We start from the raw sequence: 19,204 nt of genomic DNA, 5'->3' as shown, positions 1-19,204 counted from the left end.
TTAGTTTTCATTTTATAAATGGAATCATATGGAATGTAAACTTTATTTGTCTGACTTCTTTGACTAAGCATAATTATTTTGAGATTCACACATATTGTTGCTTTTATCAAAAGTTCATGCTTTTCAGTGCTGAGCAGTATTTCATTCTATGGATATACACAGTTTATTTATCAACCATTCTCTATTGATGAACGTTTGAATTGTTTCAATTTTTTTATTATTACAAGCAAAACTTCAATGCTTATCCTTGTACATGTGCATTGCTCTCATTTGTCTTAAGTAAGTATCTAGAAATGGAATGGCTAAGTCATATGGCATGTATTTTTAGCTTCTTAAGAAACTCAAACTGTCTTCCAAAGTGGTTAAACCATTTTACATTCCTGCCAGGAGTGTATGAGAGTTCCAGTTGCTTCACATCCTCACCAACACTTGATATGGTCAGTGATTTCAATTGTAGACATTCCAATAAGTGGGTAGCGATATGCCATTGTGGTTTTAATTTGCATTTCCTTCATGATCAATGATGTTAAACATCTTTTCATGGGCTTATTTGTCATTACATCTCCTGTGGTGAAAGTTATATTTGGAAGTTGCTAAGAGGGTAGATCTTAAAAGTTCTCATCACAAGAAAAAAAATTATAACTATGTGAGGTAATGGATGTAACTATGTGAGGTAATGGATGTTACCACAACAACTGAATTTGTTGTAGTAATCATTTTGCAATACGTACATATATCAAATCATTATGTTGTACATCTTAAACTTATGCAATGTTATACATCAATAATATCACAATAAAACTGGAAAAATGCTAGAAAAAGAAATGCAATTGTTTTATAATTTGGGTAGTGGATAATTGAGATATTTAAACCATTACAAGTGAAATAAAATTAACAAACTATGGAAAAAAGGTGAAATGTCTGCTCAAATCTTTGGCCATTTATTATTGGTTTGCTTGTTTTCTTATTATTGAATTTAAGAGTTCTTTATATATTCTTGATACAAGTCCTTTATCAGATATGTGATTTAGAAATATTTTCTCTCAGTCTGTGATTTGCCTTTTCTTCTCTTAACATCTTTCAAAGAGGGGAACTTCTTAACTCTGATGAAGTTCAATCTATCATTTTTTTTCTTTTATGGGTCTTGCTTTTGATGTTGTAGATAAGAAAAATTTTGTATAGTAACACCATGAAGGTTTTCTCCTAGAAATATTACAGTTTTAGGTTTTGTATATTCAGATCTGTGACCCATTTTGAGTGACCCATTTTTTTTCTTATCTGGTGACAGGTATGGGTTGAAGTTCAGTTTTTGGCATTTGGATATCCAATTGTTTTAGCACCGTTTGTTGAAAAGACTATCCTTTCTCTATTAAGATGTCTTTTCATCTTTGTTGAAAATCTATTGACCGTATACATGTGCATATTATTCTGGACATTCTGTTATGTTCTGTTGATCTTTGTGTCAACATTGTCACCATTATCAAACTGTCTTGATTACTGTAGTTTTAAAATAAGTTTTGAGATTAGGTAATGTAAATCCTCCAAATTTGTTCTTTTTCAAGTTTGACCAAGTTTGAAGAACTAAGATTTTTAAAATATAATTACTATTTGCAAAATTAACAAATGCTTTTGTTCTACACACGATAAAGTTAAAATATGCATCAGATTTTGTAGTTGGAAGGATCTTTAGGAGCAGTGGCATGATGCAGGCGCATGCTGGCTCACAAGAGCTGACCGTGCAGACCTCTTCCCAATTCCACATTCAGTGATAACATACTGAATTAATGAATACCATTGAAATTGCCATAGTGGGAGTATATACTATAGAAATCAACAAATGCTACAAATTAGGGAATCCCCCCCCACTGCCAGTGAATGTTTTTACCAGCTACCCAGTGCATAGGGGTCATCTAGAGTAAACCAACAACCTCATTTGTTTTTAATAGATGAAGACTATTAAGAGTTTACTCAAGAAGTCACAACCAATTAGTTGAACTTAGGACTAGAACCTAACACTTTCATCTCCCTTGTTTGACCCTCTTTTCTGATATGCAGTAAGACATCAACCTAACCCTTTGAATGCAGAATTTAAACTTATCAGTGACATTAACAGAGCTGTGGTAAACTTATTTTACCTATAGAGGCTTCCATTCCTTATCCATAACACAAGGGTTTGGATTTGATTTTTAAAATTTTTTGGCTCTGACATTTCACAATAATTCCACAATTAAAAATAAGTCTAGGGTTTCCCTGGTGGCGCAGTGGTTGGGAGTCCGCCTGCCAATGCAGGGGACACGGGTTCGGGCCCTGGCCTGGGAGGATCCACATGCCGCGGAGCAACTAGGTCCGTGAGCCATGGCTGCTGAGCCTGCGCTCTGGAGCCCACGAGCCGCAAATTCTGAGCCCGCGTGCCACAGCTACTGAAGCCTGTGTGCCTAGAGCCCGTGCTCCGCAACAAGGGAGGCTGCTGCAATGAGTGGCCCGCGCACCGCAATGAGGAGTAGCCTCCGCTCTCCGCAACTAGAGAAAGCCGACGTGCAGCAACAAAGCCCCAAACACAGCCAAAAATAAATCAATAAAATAAATAAATAAATAAATACGTCTAATCATGGGAAAAATGTGAGACGTATTACTGCTTTTTATGGGTTATTTCAAGGACCTAAAGTGGGTAATTATTTCACCACATGGTACAGTTTTTTTGATGGTGTGAGTGAACAGATCACCTTCCCCAGAGGAAATAATGTTTCCTAGTTCCCTCTGCTTTTTCTCACTAATAAGGAATAATGCATCTTTTAAACATTGAAACCAGATCTTAGCTGTTAGAAGATCTTGGTAAAGTAAATGTAGTTTTTCTATTCTCTTTGCAGGGATGAGACCTGCTATGGTGAAATCCTGTATCTCAATAGATAAGGGGTGAGCACCTTTTCCAAAAAAGTGCTTCAACTCTTTACTCATTCACTTTATTGGGGCAGGGGAAATAATATTTTTGTTGTGGTTAAGAGCCCTGGCCACCTGGATTAGAATTGAAGCACAGTGCATAAATGTAATATATGTGACCTTGAGCGAGATATTTAATTGCTCTATTCCTCAGTTTCCTCATCTTAAAAAATGAGGAGGGCTTCCCTGGTGGCGCAGTGTTTGAGAGTCCGCCTGCCAATGCAGGGGACACGGGTTCGTGCCCCGGTCTGGGAAGATCCCACGTGCCGCGGAGCGGCTGGGCCCATGAGCCATGGCCGCTGAGCCTGCGCGTCCGGAGCCTGTGCTCCACAACGGGAGAGGCCACAACAGTGAGAGGCCCGTGTACCGCAAAAAAAAAAAAATGAGGATAGTAATAGTCTCATAATGAGGATCAAATGAGTTGATAATGCACAATACTTAGACCAGAGTCTGGCATATAATAAAGTGCCATGTAAGTGTTTGCTGTTGTTATACAATTATAGTTGACCCTGGTCAGTTGCATAACATTTATTGAGGCAAACCATTAGGCCTTACTAAATCCAACAATCTTTCTGCATCTAGTTTTATAGCACTTCACTACTTGTCCCATTTCAACCCAGATCCCAAACGCTGTCAATAAGAGATGATATGATTTAGGTCTATATTAATAGAAAATCACTTCTGCACAAATCTTTGAACTGAACTGATACAAAGTTAATTGAATGGAGTTATATTTAGAGGAATTGCTCTTAGCAGTTCCTCAGTAGGAGTGAGTGAATAAATGAGTTGGTGTAATCTGATTTTTTCTGCTTAGTGATTATCTTTTATCTCTTTTCAGAGAGAATGTTATGAGTGGATCACCACATGCTCTCACCTCCTTTCTGGTCTGAAAGGCAGGAAAATAAAGTTACTGACACGTGAAGAAAAATGGCACCTACTTGGAGAAGAGGTATTTGCCATGTGTTAGCACTGGTCATTATTCATGCTCTTTCTGTATTTCAATAGATAAGGGTACTGTGACTTTTTCCAGTCAATGTTTTGAATCCTCATTCATTTGCTCTATGAGAAGAGAATTTTGGTTGTGACCAAGAGCATTGGCAACTCTTTTCCCTTCTAAAGAAGAGAATCATCACCCAAACGTCTCTCCTCACTTTCTTGGAGGGTGACTTTGCCTCCTACTTTATTGAGGAAAGGATGGCTTTCAGAGGGGAGTTACCTGCCACTTCCTGAGTCATAGCCTCAGACTTCTCTGCTTCTGCACGCACCCTCCCTCCTCCCTTCACACTGAAGTCTCAGTCTTCCCATCCAAGGTTATTTCTTCCTTTGAGTACTTAATCCCATGCACATTGTCTTCTTTCTTTTGTATCTTTAATGCCTTCCTCTCTATAAACATGGTCTCTCTCCCATCTGAAAAAATATACCCCTTGATATTGTCTTCTTCTTTACTACTACTTTCCCTCCTTCCTATCACAATCACTTTTCTTAAAACTCTAAAACTACTATAAAACTTAAAGTTATAGTTTAAGAAACTTATAGTTTCTTAAAACTATAAAACTACTATAAGGTCCCTAATGACCTTATTGCCAGATCTAGGTATCTCCAATCCCATATTTAACGTGACTTCTCTGTAGCATTTCCTGTTAACCATTCACTTTTTTGGTAATCTCTCCTTGCAAGACCAAAATTCCGTCTTTCTCCTACTTCTTTATTCCTTTTCACACTCCTTCTTTTAGTCTTTGACCTCTGCCTGCCTCTTAAATGTTGATATTCTGTCCTTGGCTTGTTTTCCCTTCTCATTCTACACTCTCCATATTACTATGTTAATCCTGTAGTTTTAACTACCTGTTTACTGAAGATCCCAAGTCAATGAATATCATGTACTTAATGGCAGTCACAAACCTTTATTTTTACTTCAGTCTCTTTGAGGAAGTTCACCTCCAGCAAAGTCTGAAGAAGCTCCCGTTGCTATCAGAGACATAAACTATACAGGTATGATCTGATGGCATATATGTCAATGCTCCTGGGTCTAAGAAGGAAGGTTCTATCTACACACTTGCAGTACTTTTATTTTACCTTTATTTAATTGATTTATTAAAAAAATTTTTTTTTTTGAATTTTGGCTGCACTGCATGGCTTGTGAGAGTTCCCCGACCAGGGATTGAACCCGGGCCATACCAGTGAAAGCTCCGTATCCAAACCACTAGACCACCAGGGAACTCCCTTATTTTACATTTAAACACCGAAGAAACACCACCTTTCTAAATTATACACCTTTAACAAATTCTCATTTTTCTTTGCTGCCCACGTCTTGGCCAGAATTAACCACTGAATCATCTCAACAACATTATACATCTTAATTACAGTACAGTTTTAGAAACTTAGTGAAGTACCATAGACATGATCTTGGCTGCACATCAGATCTAGGAAAAAATTCAAAACCTATACGGAATCACAGAGACTTAAGAACAAAAAGGATTTTAAAGGTGGTTGAATTCAACCAACCATCTGATGCGTCAGTCTTAGTATAACACCTATGCTTGATCATTATGCCTATGTTTGAATATCTGAAGTGATGGAGATCTACTTTCAGAGTTAGTCCCTTCGTTTTTGGTGAACAGTGACTATTAGAACATTATTCTTTTATTGAACTAAATGATACCTGTTTCCCTGTAGCTTTTTTTCTACCTACTGGTCCTAGTTCAGTCTTCTGGGTTGATATGAAAGGGCTGATTTGTCTCCCACATTATAGTATTTCCATCTATTCTGTTACAGTATTTCTAATATTTGAAAATAGCTATATTCAACCTAAGTCTATTTCTGGGTTTTCTATTATTTTGTATTTAATCTGTCTATTCACAAGTCATCACCACAATCTTTTAATTATTGAGGCTTTATGATACATTTTTAGATCTGGTAGGGCCAGCCCTTCCTCACTGATCTTTTTCAAGTGTTTTATGGCTATTCTCTCTTACTTATTCTTCTATATAATCTACCTCTAGAAAATATATGATTCTTAAAAACTGGGATGATATTAAATTTATGTATTAACTTAGAACAGACATGTTTATGCTGTTGAGCTGTTCTATGAAGTATATGAGATATAGGATGTCTACTTTTATGCCTTTCAGTACTGTTTTATAGTTTGCTCATTTTGCACGTTGCTTGTAAGGTAGGCCTGAGTATTTTATTTTATTTTTTGGTATTTTAAATAAGATCTTCTTTTCCATTATATCTTCTAATTGGTAACTGTGTATGTATTACTGATTCCTGTATTTTAATTTTATGTATGGTGACTCTACTAAATTATTTTATTGTTTCAGTAGTTTTTCAATAGATTCTTTCAGGTTCTCCAGATATTCAATCAAATCACCTATAAATAGAGATAGTTTTACCTCTTTCTTTCAATTATTATGTCTTTAATTGCTTTTTCTTGTCTGATTGCATTGAATAATTCTTCTCCTCTTTCATTCTGCCTTAACCTTTAGAGTTTTCATGAGTGAGCATCTGTTGGAGGTAAACTCAATTTTTGTTTGTCTCAAAATATCTTTATTTCACCTTCATTCTTAAATTTTTTTTTTCTGGGTATACAATTCTAGGATGATTTTTCTCTCAGCACGTATTATGATACTATTTCCACTGTTTTCTGGATTGTATTGTTACCAAATTGACAACTGAAAATCCAGCTGTCAGGTCTTTTTTTTTTTTTGTGGTACGCGGGCCTCTCACTGTTGTGGCCTCTCCTGTTGCAGAGCACAGGTTCAGTGACCATGGCTTACGGACCCAGCCGCTCCGTGGCATGTGGGATCTTCCCGGACCGGGGCACGAACCCGTGTCCCCTGCATCGGCAGGAGGACTCTCAACCACTTCGCCACCAGGGAAGCCCTGTCAGTTCTTTTGAAGTTAATCCATCTCTTCCCTCTGGCTACTTTTAAGATATTCTTTTTGTCTTTGGCATTTTGTAGTTTCACTCTGATACATGTGGGTGAAGATTTTCTTTTCAAAGTTTGCTTGGGATTCTCTTGGTTTTCTGACTCTTTGGCTGGGTATCTTTCATTAGATTTAGAAAATTTTCAGTCATCATCTCTTCAATTATTGTCTCTACTATATTTGCTCTCTCCTTTCTTTCTGGAACTTTGAATGGATATATATTGGAATCTGTCCCCCATGTCTTTTAACCTTCTTTCATATTTTCTATCTCCTTGTCTCTCTGCATTGCATCCTGGATGATTTCTTCTGACTTACTTTCCAATTTACTAATTTGCTCTTCAGCTGAGTTTAATCTGCTATTAAAGCTTTCTGTTGAGTTTTAAATTTAATTGTTGAAGTTCTGTTTGGTTCTTTTTCAAGTCTGATTATTTTTGTAATCTTTCACAGTTTCGATCTCTTATTTCTTTAAAAGTGTAAGTATAACTATGTAGTCTATCTGATAATTCTAACATATATCTGTATAAGAATATTAATTACAACATTATTTATAATTGCAAAATACCAGAAACAATATAAATATTGATCAGTAGGGAATTGGTTTCATAAATTATGGTACATTCAAATAATAGGATTCTGTACAGATAAAATAGATGATTATGTAGTGAAATAAGAATCACCCATGATATGTTATTGAGAAAAGTAGATTAGGGAACATAACGTATATTATTATTTCATTTGTATGAACACGTTTATATGTATATAAAGCAGAGTAGAAGAATATTCAGCAAAGTGATAGAAGTTGTTACCTGTGAGGGTTCAGATTATTAATTTCTATGTAGCTTTCAAATATTTTACATCAGTAGTGTGTTAGCATGAAAACAAGGTATTTTCACTTTGGAAAAATATCCTAATGTGAATATTTTTCTATACCATGTATATAATTTCTACAGCATAATTTTAAATTGCTATAAAATAACTTATTGTATGGTTTATACCATAATTTTTAAGTGCATTTTCCTATCTTGGGCATTGAGCTTATATCTAGCTTTGTTTTATAAACACTGCTGCAATAAACTTCTGTAGGATGGTCTTCAGTCAATATTTGTGCAGACTCCATTGAGATATTCAACACTGTTTACTCCTTCTCTCTTCTCTTTTGGCTTTCTTGGTGGCCCTCTCACATTTCTGAGACAACTTTTACCCTCCTTTGCAGGCTCCTCATTCTTCCCTGACCCTTTATGTGACTAGGTTCCTGTCCTAAGGCCTCATCCTCTAGTCATTTCACAAGTTCTTCTTTGGCGATATAATTTATTTTCTTGGCTTTAACTAAATGTAGATAACTGTTAAATCTTTACCTTTAGCCAAAATCCCTCCAATCTAAACTTCAGATCCACAAATTCAGCTACTTACTTATTTCCACTTGGCTATCCTAGTGGTGCCTCAAACTCACACAGCCTAATCTGAATTCATCTATGTTCCCAAACTTGCTTATCTAACTTTGTTCACTATCTCTGTGAATGGCATTATCATCTATGCAGTGGCCTATGTAGTGGTATATAGTGTATATACCAGGTGACATTCAAGATGCTTCCTTTCCCTAACCATTCCATATCCATTCAATCAATCACCCCACCTTCCCTTCCTTCCTCCTCTTTAAATCTACTCGCCTGTTGCTAGAGTGATTGTTTTAAAATGCAAAACAGGTCAATCGATTTATAGGTATCTCACTGCCTTCAGGATAAAATCCAATCTCCCTGGCATAATATTCTAGCCCTTCCTCTGTGATTGTGCCCCTGCCCATCTGCCTCTAAGTTTCTGTCCTCTTGAACTGCTTTTGTTCTCAGAGCCAATCATGTACAAATAACATTCTCTGCCTGGAACTCCCTCGTGCCATCTTTTTTCTCCTCACTCATCCTTCAAGAAGAAACTCAGACATTATGTCCTCCAGGAAACCTTCCTGATTAACCCTCTCTTTCACCCCTGCCCAATACCAGATCTGGATTAAGTGCTCCTACTCTGTGACTATATGTAGCCATAGCATTTTCTTGTCCACTGAATTGTAAGCTGCTTAAGGGCACGGATTATTATTAACCTTTGTATCCTTATCACTAGCACAGTGCCCAGTTGCAAAATTAATGCTCATTAAATACTTTTGAATGGAAACATTGCTAGTATTCTGCTAAAATATTTATATCCACTAAGCTATAATATAATATTGTTTTGTCTTACAGGATACTGTAAAAGAAGTAACTACACCTGAAACAGGCAAGCTTCTTAAAAAGGATGAAGAAAATATGGAGGATAAGAAACTTGAGGAGGAAAAGGAAGAAGAGAAAGCAGAAGAGGTAAGATTAGTATTTTTTTTCCTTTTCCTTTATATTTTTAAAGAATGAATATATATATATATACACCATTGAAAATAGAAATAGCGCATCTGGAGTGAACTCTTCAACTTCTTTCCTTTCCTCATATAGGTTTAATCATACCTGCAGACACACTTATCTCTTTATTTTCCAAGGATAGGGTGTTCCTCTTCCTTTCTAAATTCAGCCATTTCTCACTAGCCTCATTCACCTATAGTACTGTTAACTACACAGTCTACCTCTCACCCTGATGCTGTTTCTTTATCCCTTCATTGCCATATTTTTCAAATAGTTGTTTAAACTCCTTGTCTCCACTTCTTCAGCTCCCATTCTGAGCTGCCTTTTCTCACTCCCCCCAGGCCATCCACACCTCTCTTCTCCTTATCCTGTCTCCACCCCTGCTGTGGCATTAGTAGTAAAAACAACCCTTCTTGGGGCATCTGTAATAATAATAGTAATGAAAATACAATGGTAACTACTGATAATGGTGTGCCTACCATGACCTATATGCTTTGCACATGTTAACTCTTATCTATACAACACAACCTCAAGGTAAATATTATTGCCCCCATTTTACAGATAAGAAAACTGAAGCTCAGAAAGGTTGACTGACTTACTGAAAATCATATAGCTATAAATTGCAGAACCAGCATTCAAACCTAGTTCAGTCTGGCATAAGAGCCCTTGCTAATTCCTGGGTGGACTACTATTGTCTTTAGCTTTCAGAACTCATGATCACTCTCCATTTTGTCTTAACTTACTTCCCTGGGGTGTTTCTTCTGTGAGTAGTTTAAATGTTGGCATGACCCCAGGCTGTGACATAGATCCTCTACTCACTCTACATGCAGTACAACAGAACAAAAATATTATATAACACCGAAGCCTCTTTTCACCAGCATCTTCTGTTTTACTTCTGGTACAGTGCTTGGCATATAAAAGGCAAAATAAATGGAAAATATTATTTTTTGGCCACTAAATCTGTCATACCTTTCAAATCCCCTCCTTCCCTTCTTCTGTGGCCTTAGTTCAGGCCCTTTTCTCTCTATTTTACAAACTCCTATTCAAATATCATTTTCTCTGTAAAAAAATCCCTGAGTGTCTAGACAATGCAGGGCCCTTTTCTGGGTGCACATAGCTCTCGGAATACACCTCTATGCTAAAAGTAATCATGTATACCATAATTATTTTATTGCTTATCTCTCCCACTGTTCTGTGAGTTCCTGAGGTCCGGAAGAAATCCTTTTTGTTTTTCTGTTATCTCTCCTTGTCCCCATTTCCCCATCCCCACTAATTTCTCCCACAGTGTTTCCTGTAAGTCTTCAAAAATGCTTGTTGAATGATTAAAGCAAATGGAAAACGAAAGCTTCAGACATGGTGCCAGGCAACTTGCCAGGCCACTGTGTCACACACCAGCTCATTAACACGTCTGTGGTATTTCTGTGCCCTAGAAACCTTCAACATCTACAGAGAAGGAAAAACTCATTCGAGTCATTGGAGTAGACGGAAATGTCCATTCCCAACCTCTGTTTGGAACAGATCTATTGCCTTCTTGGGTATGTAGCTGAAACTCAACTAGGAAATTCAAAACTAGAGAAAAAAATAACTAGGAGGGCTTCCCTGGTGGCGCAGTGGTTGGGAGTCCGCCTGCCGATGCGGGGGATGCGGGTTCGCGCCCCGGTCCGGGAGAATCCCGCGTGCCGTGGAGTGGCTGGGCCCGTGGGCCGTGGCCGCTGGGCCTGCGCGTCCGGAGCCTGTGCTCCGCGGCGGGAGAGGCCACAGCGGTGAGAGGCCCGCATAGTGCAAAAAAAAAAAAAAAACTAGGAAATTTAACATTTGTAAAAATGATTCGGATCTAACATAACTTTTAGCTTTTCCAAGGGAACTCCTGAATAATATATTTTCCAGATATTTTTTTCTCCCAGCATCATCCTTGGAAAAACTCATTTGTTCACCTTAGCTTTATAAAAACTTTTCATTCTCTTCTTTAAACCTCATTTTATTTTATTTTTTAAATTAATTAATTATTTATTTTATTTTTTGCTGTGTTGGGTCTTCGTTGCTGCTCGCAGACTTTCTCTAGTTGCGGTGAGCAGGGCCAACTCTTCTTTGCGGTGTGTGGGATTCTCATTGCGGTGGCTTCTCTTGTTGCAGAGCACAGGTTCTAGGTGCTCGGGCTTCAGTAGTTGTGGCTCGTGGGCCCTAGAGCACAGGCTCAGTAGTTGTGACGCTCGGGCTTAGTTGCTCTGTGGCATGTGGGATCTTCTTGGACCAGGGCTTGAACCCGTGTCCCCTGCATTGGCAGGCGGATTCTTAACCACTGTGCCACCAGGGAAGTCCTAAACCTCACTTTAAAATCAGCATTTCATCCCTTTCCTTAACTTAACAATGTCTTGGTCAGTATTTGACCAAGTTTTAAATATATTCATTCAGCAGGCTCTGTTGATAACTGTGATGAGAGGATACCACAAGAATTATTGGGAAATTGGAAACCTTTAGACAGTAGCTATGGAAACTCAGTAGGAAAGCAGATTTAAAATTCCTTCACAAATGTTCTAAGACCATTCACACTGAAGTCAGCTCTAGATTGGTATCCCTCTGTACAGGATGCCATGACTTTAGGAGTCTCTGGGTGGGCTTCATCCCACTAATCCCCTGAAACGGTATGCACCATTTTGTATGTGTTTTCATACTGTGCATTTTCTTGGGGAAGAGGGGTATGTGCCAGAAATCCATAGACATCATCAAATTTCTCAACCCCAAAGTTAAGAACCATTTCATTGCTAGGAGTCTGACGCATCTGAATAGGCACTGGTGCATGTCGGGGTGAGGAGCTGTGGTGAGGGTCCTGGTGGATGGCAGCTAGATCACTAAAGTGGCAGCATGGTCCAAAGTAGAGGCAGATTGCAGGGATGTATGTCCAGGGAGGTTGTAGGAAATAGACTCCAACTCTGGGAGGAAGAACTGGGAGATACCATGTGGAGAGTCAGGCAGGAGCTGCCAACATTGGAGATAGAGTGGTACATGTGGGTGGGGGGAGGCTACGATCACATTCTCCCAAAATAATGCCTTTTCAACAAGTTTCTAAAATGATATGTTAATATGTCAGTCGTTAAGACTGTGAGGCAAAGAGGTAAGGGTAAACAATGCAAATGCAATGTCATGAGACATATTTTAAAAAGGCAGGTAAAGGGTAGCACTTTACTATTTGAGAACCCCCCAGGAGTCCCACCCAAAGCCCTCCTGCCCCAGATTTGCTCCCCTGAGGTGAAAACCCTGCTATGCTATCCTGGCAAGGCATCAGGGTCAGGTCCAGAGTGAGTCAGGAAGCTGACAGGAAAATAGGAACCTGTAGCCTGGGGCAAAACGGAGGGTGTGGTGCTTGTCTTTGGTGGTGTGGGACTTCTGTTCCAGGATGCCAGAATTCCATCTGGAACAGTGTGGTGCTATGTGGCTAGCTCACCTGAGGACGATGGGGCCCAGAAAGTCTATCTCTAGGCTTTGAAAAGTTGCTAATGTTCTACTGTAGATCACTGAAGACCAAACTGTCCAGGTTCTCATTGACCATAAGGCCTGGGGAGTAGACTAAGATGCCATCCAGATGTACTTGCAAGTTCCTGGAGGTAAAGAAGAATCACATTCATCCTATGGGATGGTGGCCGGACCACTGGACAGGTAGAAAGGGGTCACGAGGTACTCAAACAGAGGGGCCCTAATTGTGCTAGGCAAGTGAAGACAAGGTTGATCTTTGGAGATGGTGGTACCCAGAGAATGGAGAGTCCTTGACCTGGCTTGTGAGGTCATAGATTCGGGGCGGGAAGCGGAGCTGGGGGAAGTGCTATCTTGATTTGAACTGTACTGCAGGCTTCATGGGGCAGGGAGGGCCTTGGCTCTGTGCTTCTTCCATTCACAAAGACATTGGGGCTCGCTGAGGGCAGTTTAAAGTTTCACTGTAAAATTTTCTTTTGCTTTTGTTTGCTTGTTTGTTTTTCCTTTATTTTAAAAAAAAAAATTATTTATTTTTTGACAGACACTTAGCCTCTGGCCCTAAGAACATAAGCAACCATTTAGCAAGGATACAGATCCAAGGCACCAGTCCTACTGGGCAGTGGCACTCTCTCTTTCTGGTCTGAAAACAACTCCCAAGAGGCAGTATGTTTGATTGACACTGGGGGAGGAAAGAGAAAAGGAAGGAAGGGATAGGGAAGCAGAAACCTTGTGGTTTGCAGGTATAACTTGTCTTGTCTCTGGGAGCTGAGTTATAGAGCAGGAGAGCGCCAAGAGATAGCTGGGTCCTGGGTTTCTAGTGAGAAGTAACTCCAGACCACTGGGAGGCTAGGGACCTGAGCATGGAGAATTCCAGTTGCTCCTCGTATCTCCTCCTTCAAATGACTCCAGCACAGGATTTTCTGGGGGTTGAGATATGAGTGCTAACAGGAGTAGTGGTGGTAAGTCACCACCACCTTGGACAGGCTAATTGCTTGGCCTGCTAAACCAGGGCCTCATTCATATCGTTACCCGATGCCCTAGTGTCCCCCATAACTAGGAGGAGAAGGGGTGAACTATCAATTATTCCAAACTCTCCTCAATTCGCTGGAAATTAGGACTTTGTGGGAATTCCTGAAGACCATACTTAAAGCAGGAACCGTGTACAAAGCTTGGCCTGCTGTGCCTGTTTCAGGCAATACCCAATTTGACACTTGCCTGATTCACTGGTGAATCAAGTGACCCCAGTAAGCAGCATTGACTCTGCCTCTGCTCATCCTGGGGAAAGGCCGCTCTGCCTTCAGGTGCAGCCCAGTTTAATCAGGTCTGAGATCCTGTTGTTGTGGCCCTCTCTGAACTGGACTCATTCCAAAGTTGCCCCTGGAGGAGAAGCAGCTGAGCTCTAACACTGCAACCGAATGGTGGAGGTATGGGGTGACTAAATTCAGCAGGCTCTCCCTGAGGCTACCCAAAGTGCTCAGAGCTACAGTGGACTCTAAGCACTGCCGCCTGGCTGCATGAGTTGGGTTGCCTACAGCTCAGCTACTTTAACAAGCAAGATGTTAGAAACCATCTCTTTTAGGCCTGTCTTCAAACCATAGGTCCTGGCTGTCTGTAAAGAGTTGTAAGTATGAGGAAAATGGGAGATTTTGCTGGATCACCTATGAACTCCTTTGGAAGGGAGAGTAGGGGCCAGACTTGGGGGATCAGCAGTATTTTTTCACCAAGCTGAAGGAGGCCCTTAGAAGCCTGTGTTTTCCTCCCACAATACCATGTACCCCAGGCATAGGTATTAAGAGCAGTAACTAACTTACCCATCTTATAACAGCAACAGGGAAGAGTCCTTGGAATTGGTGGTTCCAGAAAATATGTCCAAAGGTGACAGGGCCGCTGTGGCTGTCTAGGAGTTCAGTACTGAGTGTTGGATTCTGAGCAACTGGGTCTAGAGCCAGATCCTCCCTGCGATAGGCTCAAGCCAGAGCTATTAGTCCAATCTAAAGTCCATTAATAGAGTCAAACCTCAGGAAGACCAAGCCAAAAAGGCCAAAGGCATAATTAGAGTCAGAGAGAGAGACTAGCTCCAAGCTACAGCAGGTTGGCACGAACAAGAAAGGTCTAATGCGATTGCTTCCAAGAGCCGTGCGGCCCACGTCTGTCTCTATTATACAGCAGGTAAAAGAGCATAAAAGCCAGAGGAAGCTTCAAAATATGAGAAGAGGGCCCAAGGCAGTATCTGTGATAAGCCTTGAGGCATCTGTGTCGGTACATGGGTGATGCAGGGAAGGTTGTCACCTGGCATACATAGAGGAGGCCATAATTCTAGAAACCCAACGTCCAGCATTTTGGACCATGGGAATTTCCTGCTGGAGGGTTTGAAATGGACCACAGAACATTAATCTGTACTTGCTGGTGTCAAAACAGAGGGATGTTTTCCTCACACACTGTAACTAAATATCTATCTGTTGAATTAGTAGAGTGTCGGAAGGCTCAAATGTATACAGTTAGCAGAGTACAGTCCTGGTTTACTTTGGTTTCCACCTACAGTTAAAACTGTTTCATGCAGCTATATAAATCATGTGTGGAACTGCATTTCCAGATGCCTCTGCTCTGAAAGCCTTTCTTTTGGATTCAAAGAACAAATAAATTAGTAGTATGTGCTGTATAGGCACAGCCACATCACAGGTTGCTGGTCCAGGCTGAACAATGACAGCATTTACTTCCCAAACAAACTGCCCAAAGGGGAAGCAAAACAGAAAGAGGAAAATATGTGACTGGGAAAATAAGAAGAGAGTAAAAGAGCTAGAGTAAAAGTGAAAATGTTTGATACAGTTTCTTTTCGCTGGTTCGCTTTTAGAAACAGCGAGCATAGTGCAACGGAATGTGTGATTGAGGATGGAGAGGCCTAGATGAGGGTTTTGCTTTAATCAGCTAGATCATTCTGTGATTATGGCAGGCTGCCTATCCTCTTAGATCTCCCTTTCCATCTGTAAGGTGGGGTTTAACTTTTACTTGCCTCTGTTTGGGAAACATGAATAAATGAGATTTTTAAAAGTACACAGTTCTAGGAAAATATCTCATAATATTCATTTTAAAATATGCTTATAGTTTTTGTCTTCTAAATTTTCTCTTTTGTCTTCTTCTTATTTTGTTTTCTGGAATATAGAGTCAAAATAAGTAAAAGAGGTTTTGTTTTATTTTTTTCATATTTTCTCTGCCTTGATATTTATGAAGTTCCCTAAGGAACTGAAAGATCTTATTGAATTTTGCAATTTGCAATTTGTTATGTGCTTAATGAAGTAAATTATTAATAAGATAAATATAGTTAATTTCCTTGATCTTTAACTTAATTAAAGAAACATGTTTACCCTTCTCTTTATTTTTTAAACCTTTTCTTCTTTCCCTGCTTCTTTCTGTTGATATTGTTCTCCCTGCTTCTTCTTTACAACTCTAATCAAATTTATGTCCACCAGAGTGTGAATAATTTGCAAGCTGGTATGGTATTTGGCCACAGGAAATCCCTATTCTTCTTTGGTATTAAGAGTGTGCTTAGGGCTTCCCTGGTGGCGCAGTGGTTGGGAGTCCACCTGCCGATGCAGGGGACACGGGTTCGTGCCCCGGTCTGGGAAGATCCCACATGCCACGGAGCGGCTGGGCCCGTGAGCCATGGCCGCAGAGCCTGCACGTCCGGAGCCTGTGCTCCACAACGGGAGAGGCCACAACAGTGAGAGGCCCACATACCGCAAAAAAAAAAAAAAAAGAGTGTGCTTAATCATGTGCTATATAAACATGAATAGTAGAAAAAGAAGGCTTGGTCCAGAACATACTGAAGAAAGAGGCTATTTATCTTTGGGACTCTCAGTTCATTCATAGTACTACTTTCTTTGTCAGAGAGAATCAGCTAATGAAGGTACATTGGCCCCAAGGTATCTTGAAACAATGGCTGTAATTGAACGCATGCAGGAGAAGTTAATGTAAGTATGAGACACCACAATGGTAAGAAGACAAAGATTGCTGACCAGGAGGTCTAGCTGAGAAATGCACGCTTCTTGGCTTACCTTTGGTTCTCCTGCTTCCTTTTTCCTTACAAGTGGGATGGGTATCTTCAAATCTTCTGCTAGAGGCAGTGAACTACACTGCTCCAGGAGGGACATCTGTCCTCAGCCACAGTGAAGATGGAGGAAGTCAAGTGTGTATGTGTATATCTGGGGTGGGAGTAGAGTGTTAGGAGGGATCCAACTCAGTATGTTTCTAAGAGATGAACTAGAGAAATATATGAAACTGGGAGAAGCTGTTGTGTGCAGGAAAGAAGGTTACATAACCCAAACTGTAGGAATGACAACAGAGTTAAATAGCTAAGAAAGCTATGAGAAGAGAATATAGGCATATAACTTGTGCCCTAGTAATTAAGAAACACACTTCAAACTGGTTTTCTTGATTGTAAGATCTGGTTTTAAAGGTGCTGGAAAAGAAGGGACACTATTTTATTTGTTTGTTGGATCACATCAATAAAGAGAAGCCAAGATTAACCACTGAAAAGGGGTTCCTTGGCTATTGATGGAGAATTCCAAATACCCAAAAGTCAGATTTCACTAAGAAATGATAAATATATTGTATTCTTAAATCACACCATGTCTGCACTCTGACATTACCATCCAGAGTAGCCCCTAGGCCCCCAATTCTTGGCTAAACATTGATGCTGCTGCTTCCCTTATTTGTACTGTTCAGATATATTCTTCTAATCCCACTGCCTTTTTTGGATGAGTTTCTAGATATGAAAGGCACTTTTCCAAACCTTTCCATTTTATTATGTTTCTCTGGATTTTGTCCACATCAGAGAGGTTGAAAGCAGAGCCAGACAAGCAGAGGAGAAGTTTGATGATGTGAATGAAAAACTTCATTATACCCTTATAAGAAATAAAGAACTGGAGAAAGAACTAGAGGAAATACTGATGAAGTATAAAGAGAAGGAATCTGAAGAAGAAGAAGAAAATGAAGAAGAAGAAATCAGGCCAGTAGAAAGAGCCTCAAAATCTCCAAAGAAAGGTGAGGATTGCGTTCTCATTTTGCTTCATTTAGGTTGTATTTATGAGCAAAAATTTGATTGGGTCATAAATATTTTAGAAGAGTATCAATATCTTTAGTGATGATCTACTAGTTCGTACTTCTCCTAGGAATGCGCACACATATAATTATATAATTATCTTGTTCAGACAAGTCACAAAAAGGAAAACCAAATGACTAACAGTGGTAACTAATAAACTAACATGAGATACAATTTTTACTTATAAAACTGGCAAAGATTTTTTTTTTTTTTTGCGTTATGCGGGCCTCTCGCTGTTGTGGCCTCTCCCGTTGCAGAGCACAGGCTCCGGACGCGCAGGCTCAGCGGCCATGGCTCACGGGCCCAGCCGCTCTGCGGCATGTGGGATCTTCCCGGACCAGGGCATGAACCCGCGTTCCCTGCATCGGCAGGTGGACTCTCAACCACTGCGCCGCCAGGGAAGCCCTGGCAAAGCTTTTTAAAAGCAAAGAATACAATGCTGGCCAGAGGGGGCAAAGTAATTAGTTTTACAAATAATACTTGTGGGTGGACAGACAGATATAGCTCTTTCAGAAAATAATTTGAGTGTATGTATGGATATGCCTTAAAAATACACATATACTTTGACTTAATAATTTCACTCTTGAGAATCTAGTCTAAGGAAATAATCCTAAATACAGAAACAAAAATTAATGCACAAAGATGTTCAGTGTATCATTGTATCTAAGAAGAAAAAATGAAAACAACCTACCTTTCCAATCATGGAAGAAAGATTAAATAAATTATGCTACGTTAAAATACCTGAATATTATACAACCATTAAAATGGTATTTACAAGGAATTTGTAATGACATGAGAAATTCTTATGTTAAAATATCAAATGCAGGAAACAGGATATGATACAATATTTTAAAGCTAGGAAAAAAACCAGAACAAAATATGCCCAAACATTGGTATATATTGTCTCTGGTTGATAGAGGTTTGTGGGGAATTTTGTCTTTAGTTTTTAGTACTTAGTGGATTGTCTATGATGAAAATAATCTTCTTTATTCTATAGGAAAAGGAATTTAACTCTTCATTTTCTTACCTGTAATTAATCTGTAATCTGCCCTCAAGCAGTTCTTAATATCCCCAATATTGGAGGCTATTTTTTGATTTTTGCTTTCATCTTCAACCTGCGTCAGTTCCTAGGACAAGTCCTGGTGCCAGGGGTAGTACTGGGCAGATATCTACTTTCTGTTTTCTCTGTCACCCCTGTCTCTACCTATGCCCCCCCAGCAAAAGCAGTAAGTTAGCCAACCCCTCACAGTCTCTGGCCCAGCTATGGTATATCATATCAGTGTTGGAGGAGGAGTGTGAGCCCATTTTCTCCCCTTCTGTTAACTCTGAACTGGTAAAATGTTAATCATTACAGGTGTGAAAATCCTTTAGCTTTACGTCTGAATATATGTGA

General features: G+C 39.6%; 1 protein-coding gene across 3 annotated transcripts in view; it reads left to right on the top strand.

Annotated features, from left to right (window-relative positions):
- Window positions 1-19,204, top strand: part of AXDND1 (axonemal dynein light chain domain containing 1) — a 66,078-nt gene that overhangs the window by 44,842 nt on the left and 2,032 nt on the right. For all 3 annotated transcript variants that reach the window (XM_070043875.1, XM_060295785.2, XM_030875334.3), the window contains 5 exons: window positions 3,776-3,886; window positions 9,096-9,209; window positions 10,676-10,780; window positions 16,599-16,681; window positions 17,545-17,753. In XM_070043875.1, coding sequence (XP_069899976.1) covers window positions 3,776-3,886; window positions 9,096-9,209; window positions 10,676-10,780; window positions 16,599-16,681; window positions 17,545-17,753 — 622 coding nt within the window. The remainder of the gene's footprint in view (window positions 1-3,775; window positions 3,887-9,095; window positions 9,210-10,675; window positions 10,781-16,598; window positions 16,682-17,544; window positions 17,754-19,204) is intronic.

The sequence above is a fragment of the Globicephala melas genome, chromosome 1, assembly GCF_963455315.2.
Source record: "Globicephala melas chromosome 1, mGloMel1.2, whole genome shotgun sequence".
In the NCBI taxonomy this organism is placed as follows: Eukaryota; Metazoa; Chordata; class Mammalia; order Artiodactyla; family Delphinidae; genus Globicephala; species Globicephala melas.
The sequence above is the reverse complement of the archived record's forward strand: the minus strand, read 5'-3'. Positions and strand labels throughout refer to the sequence as shown.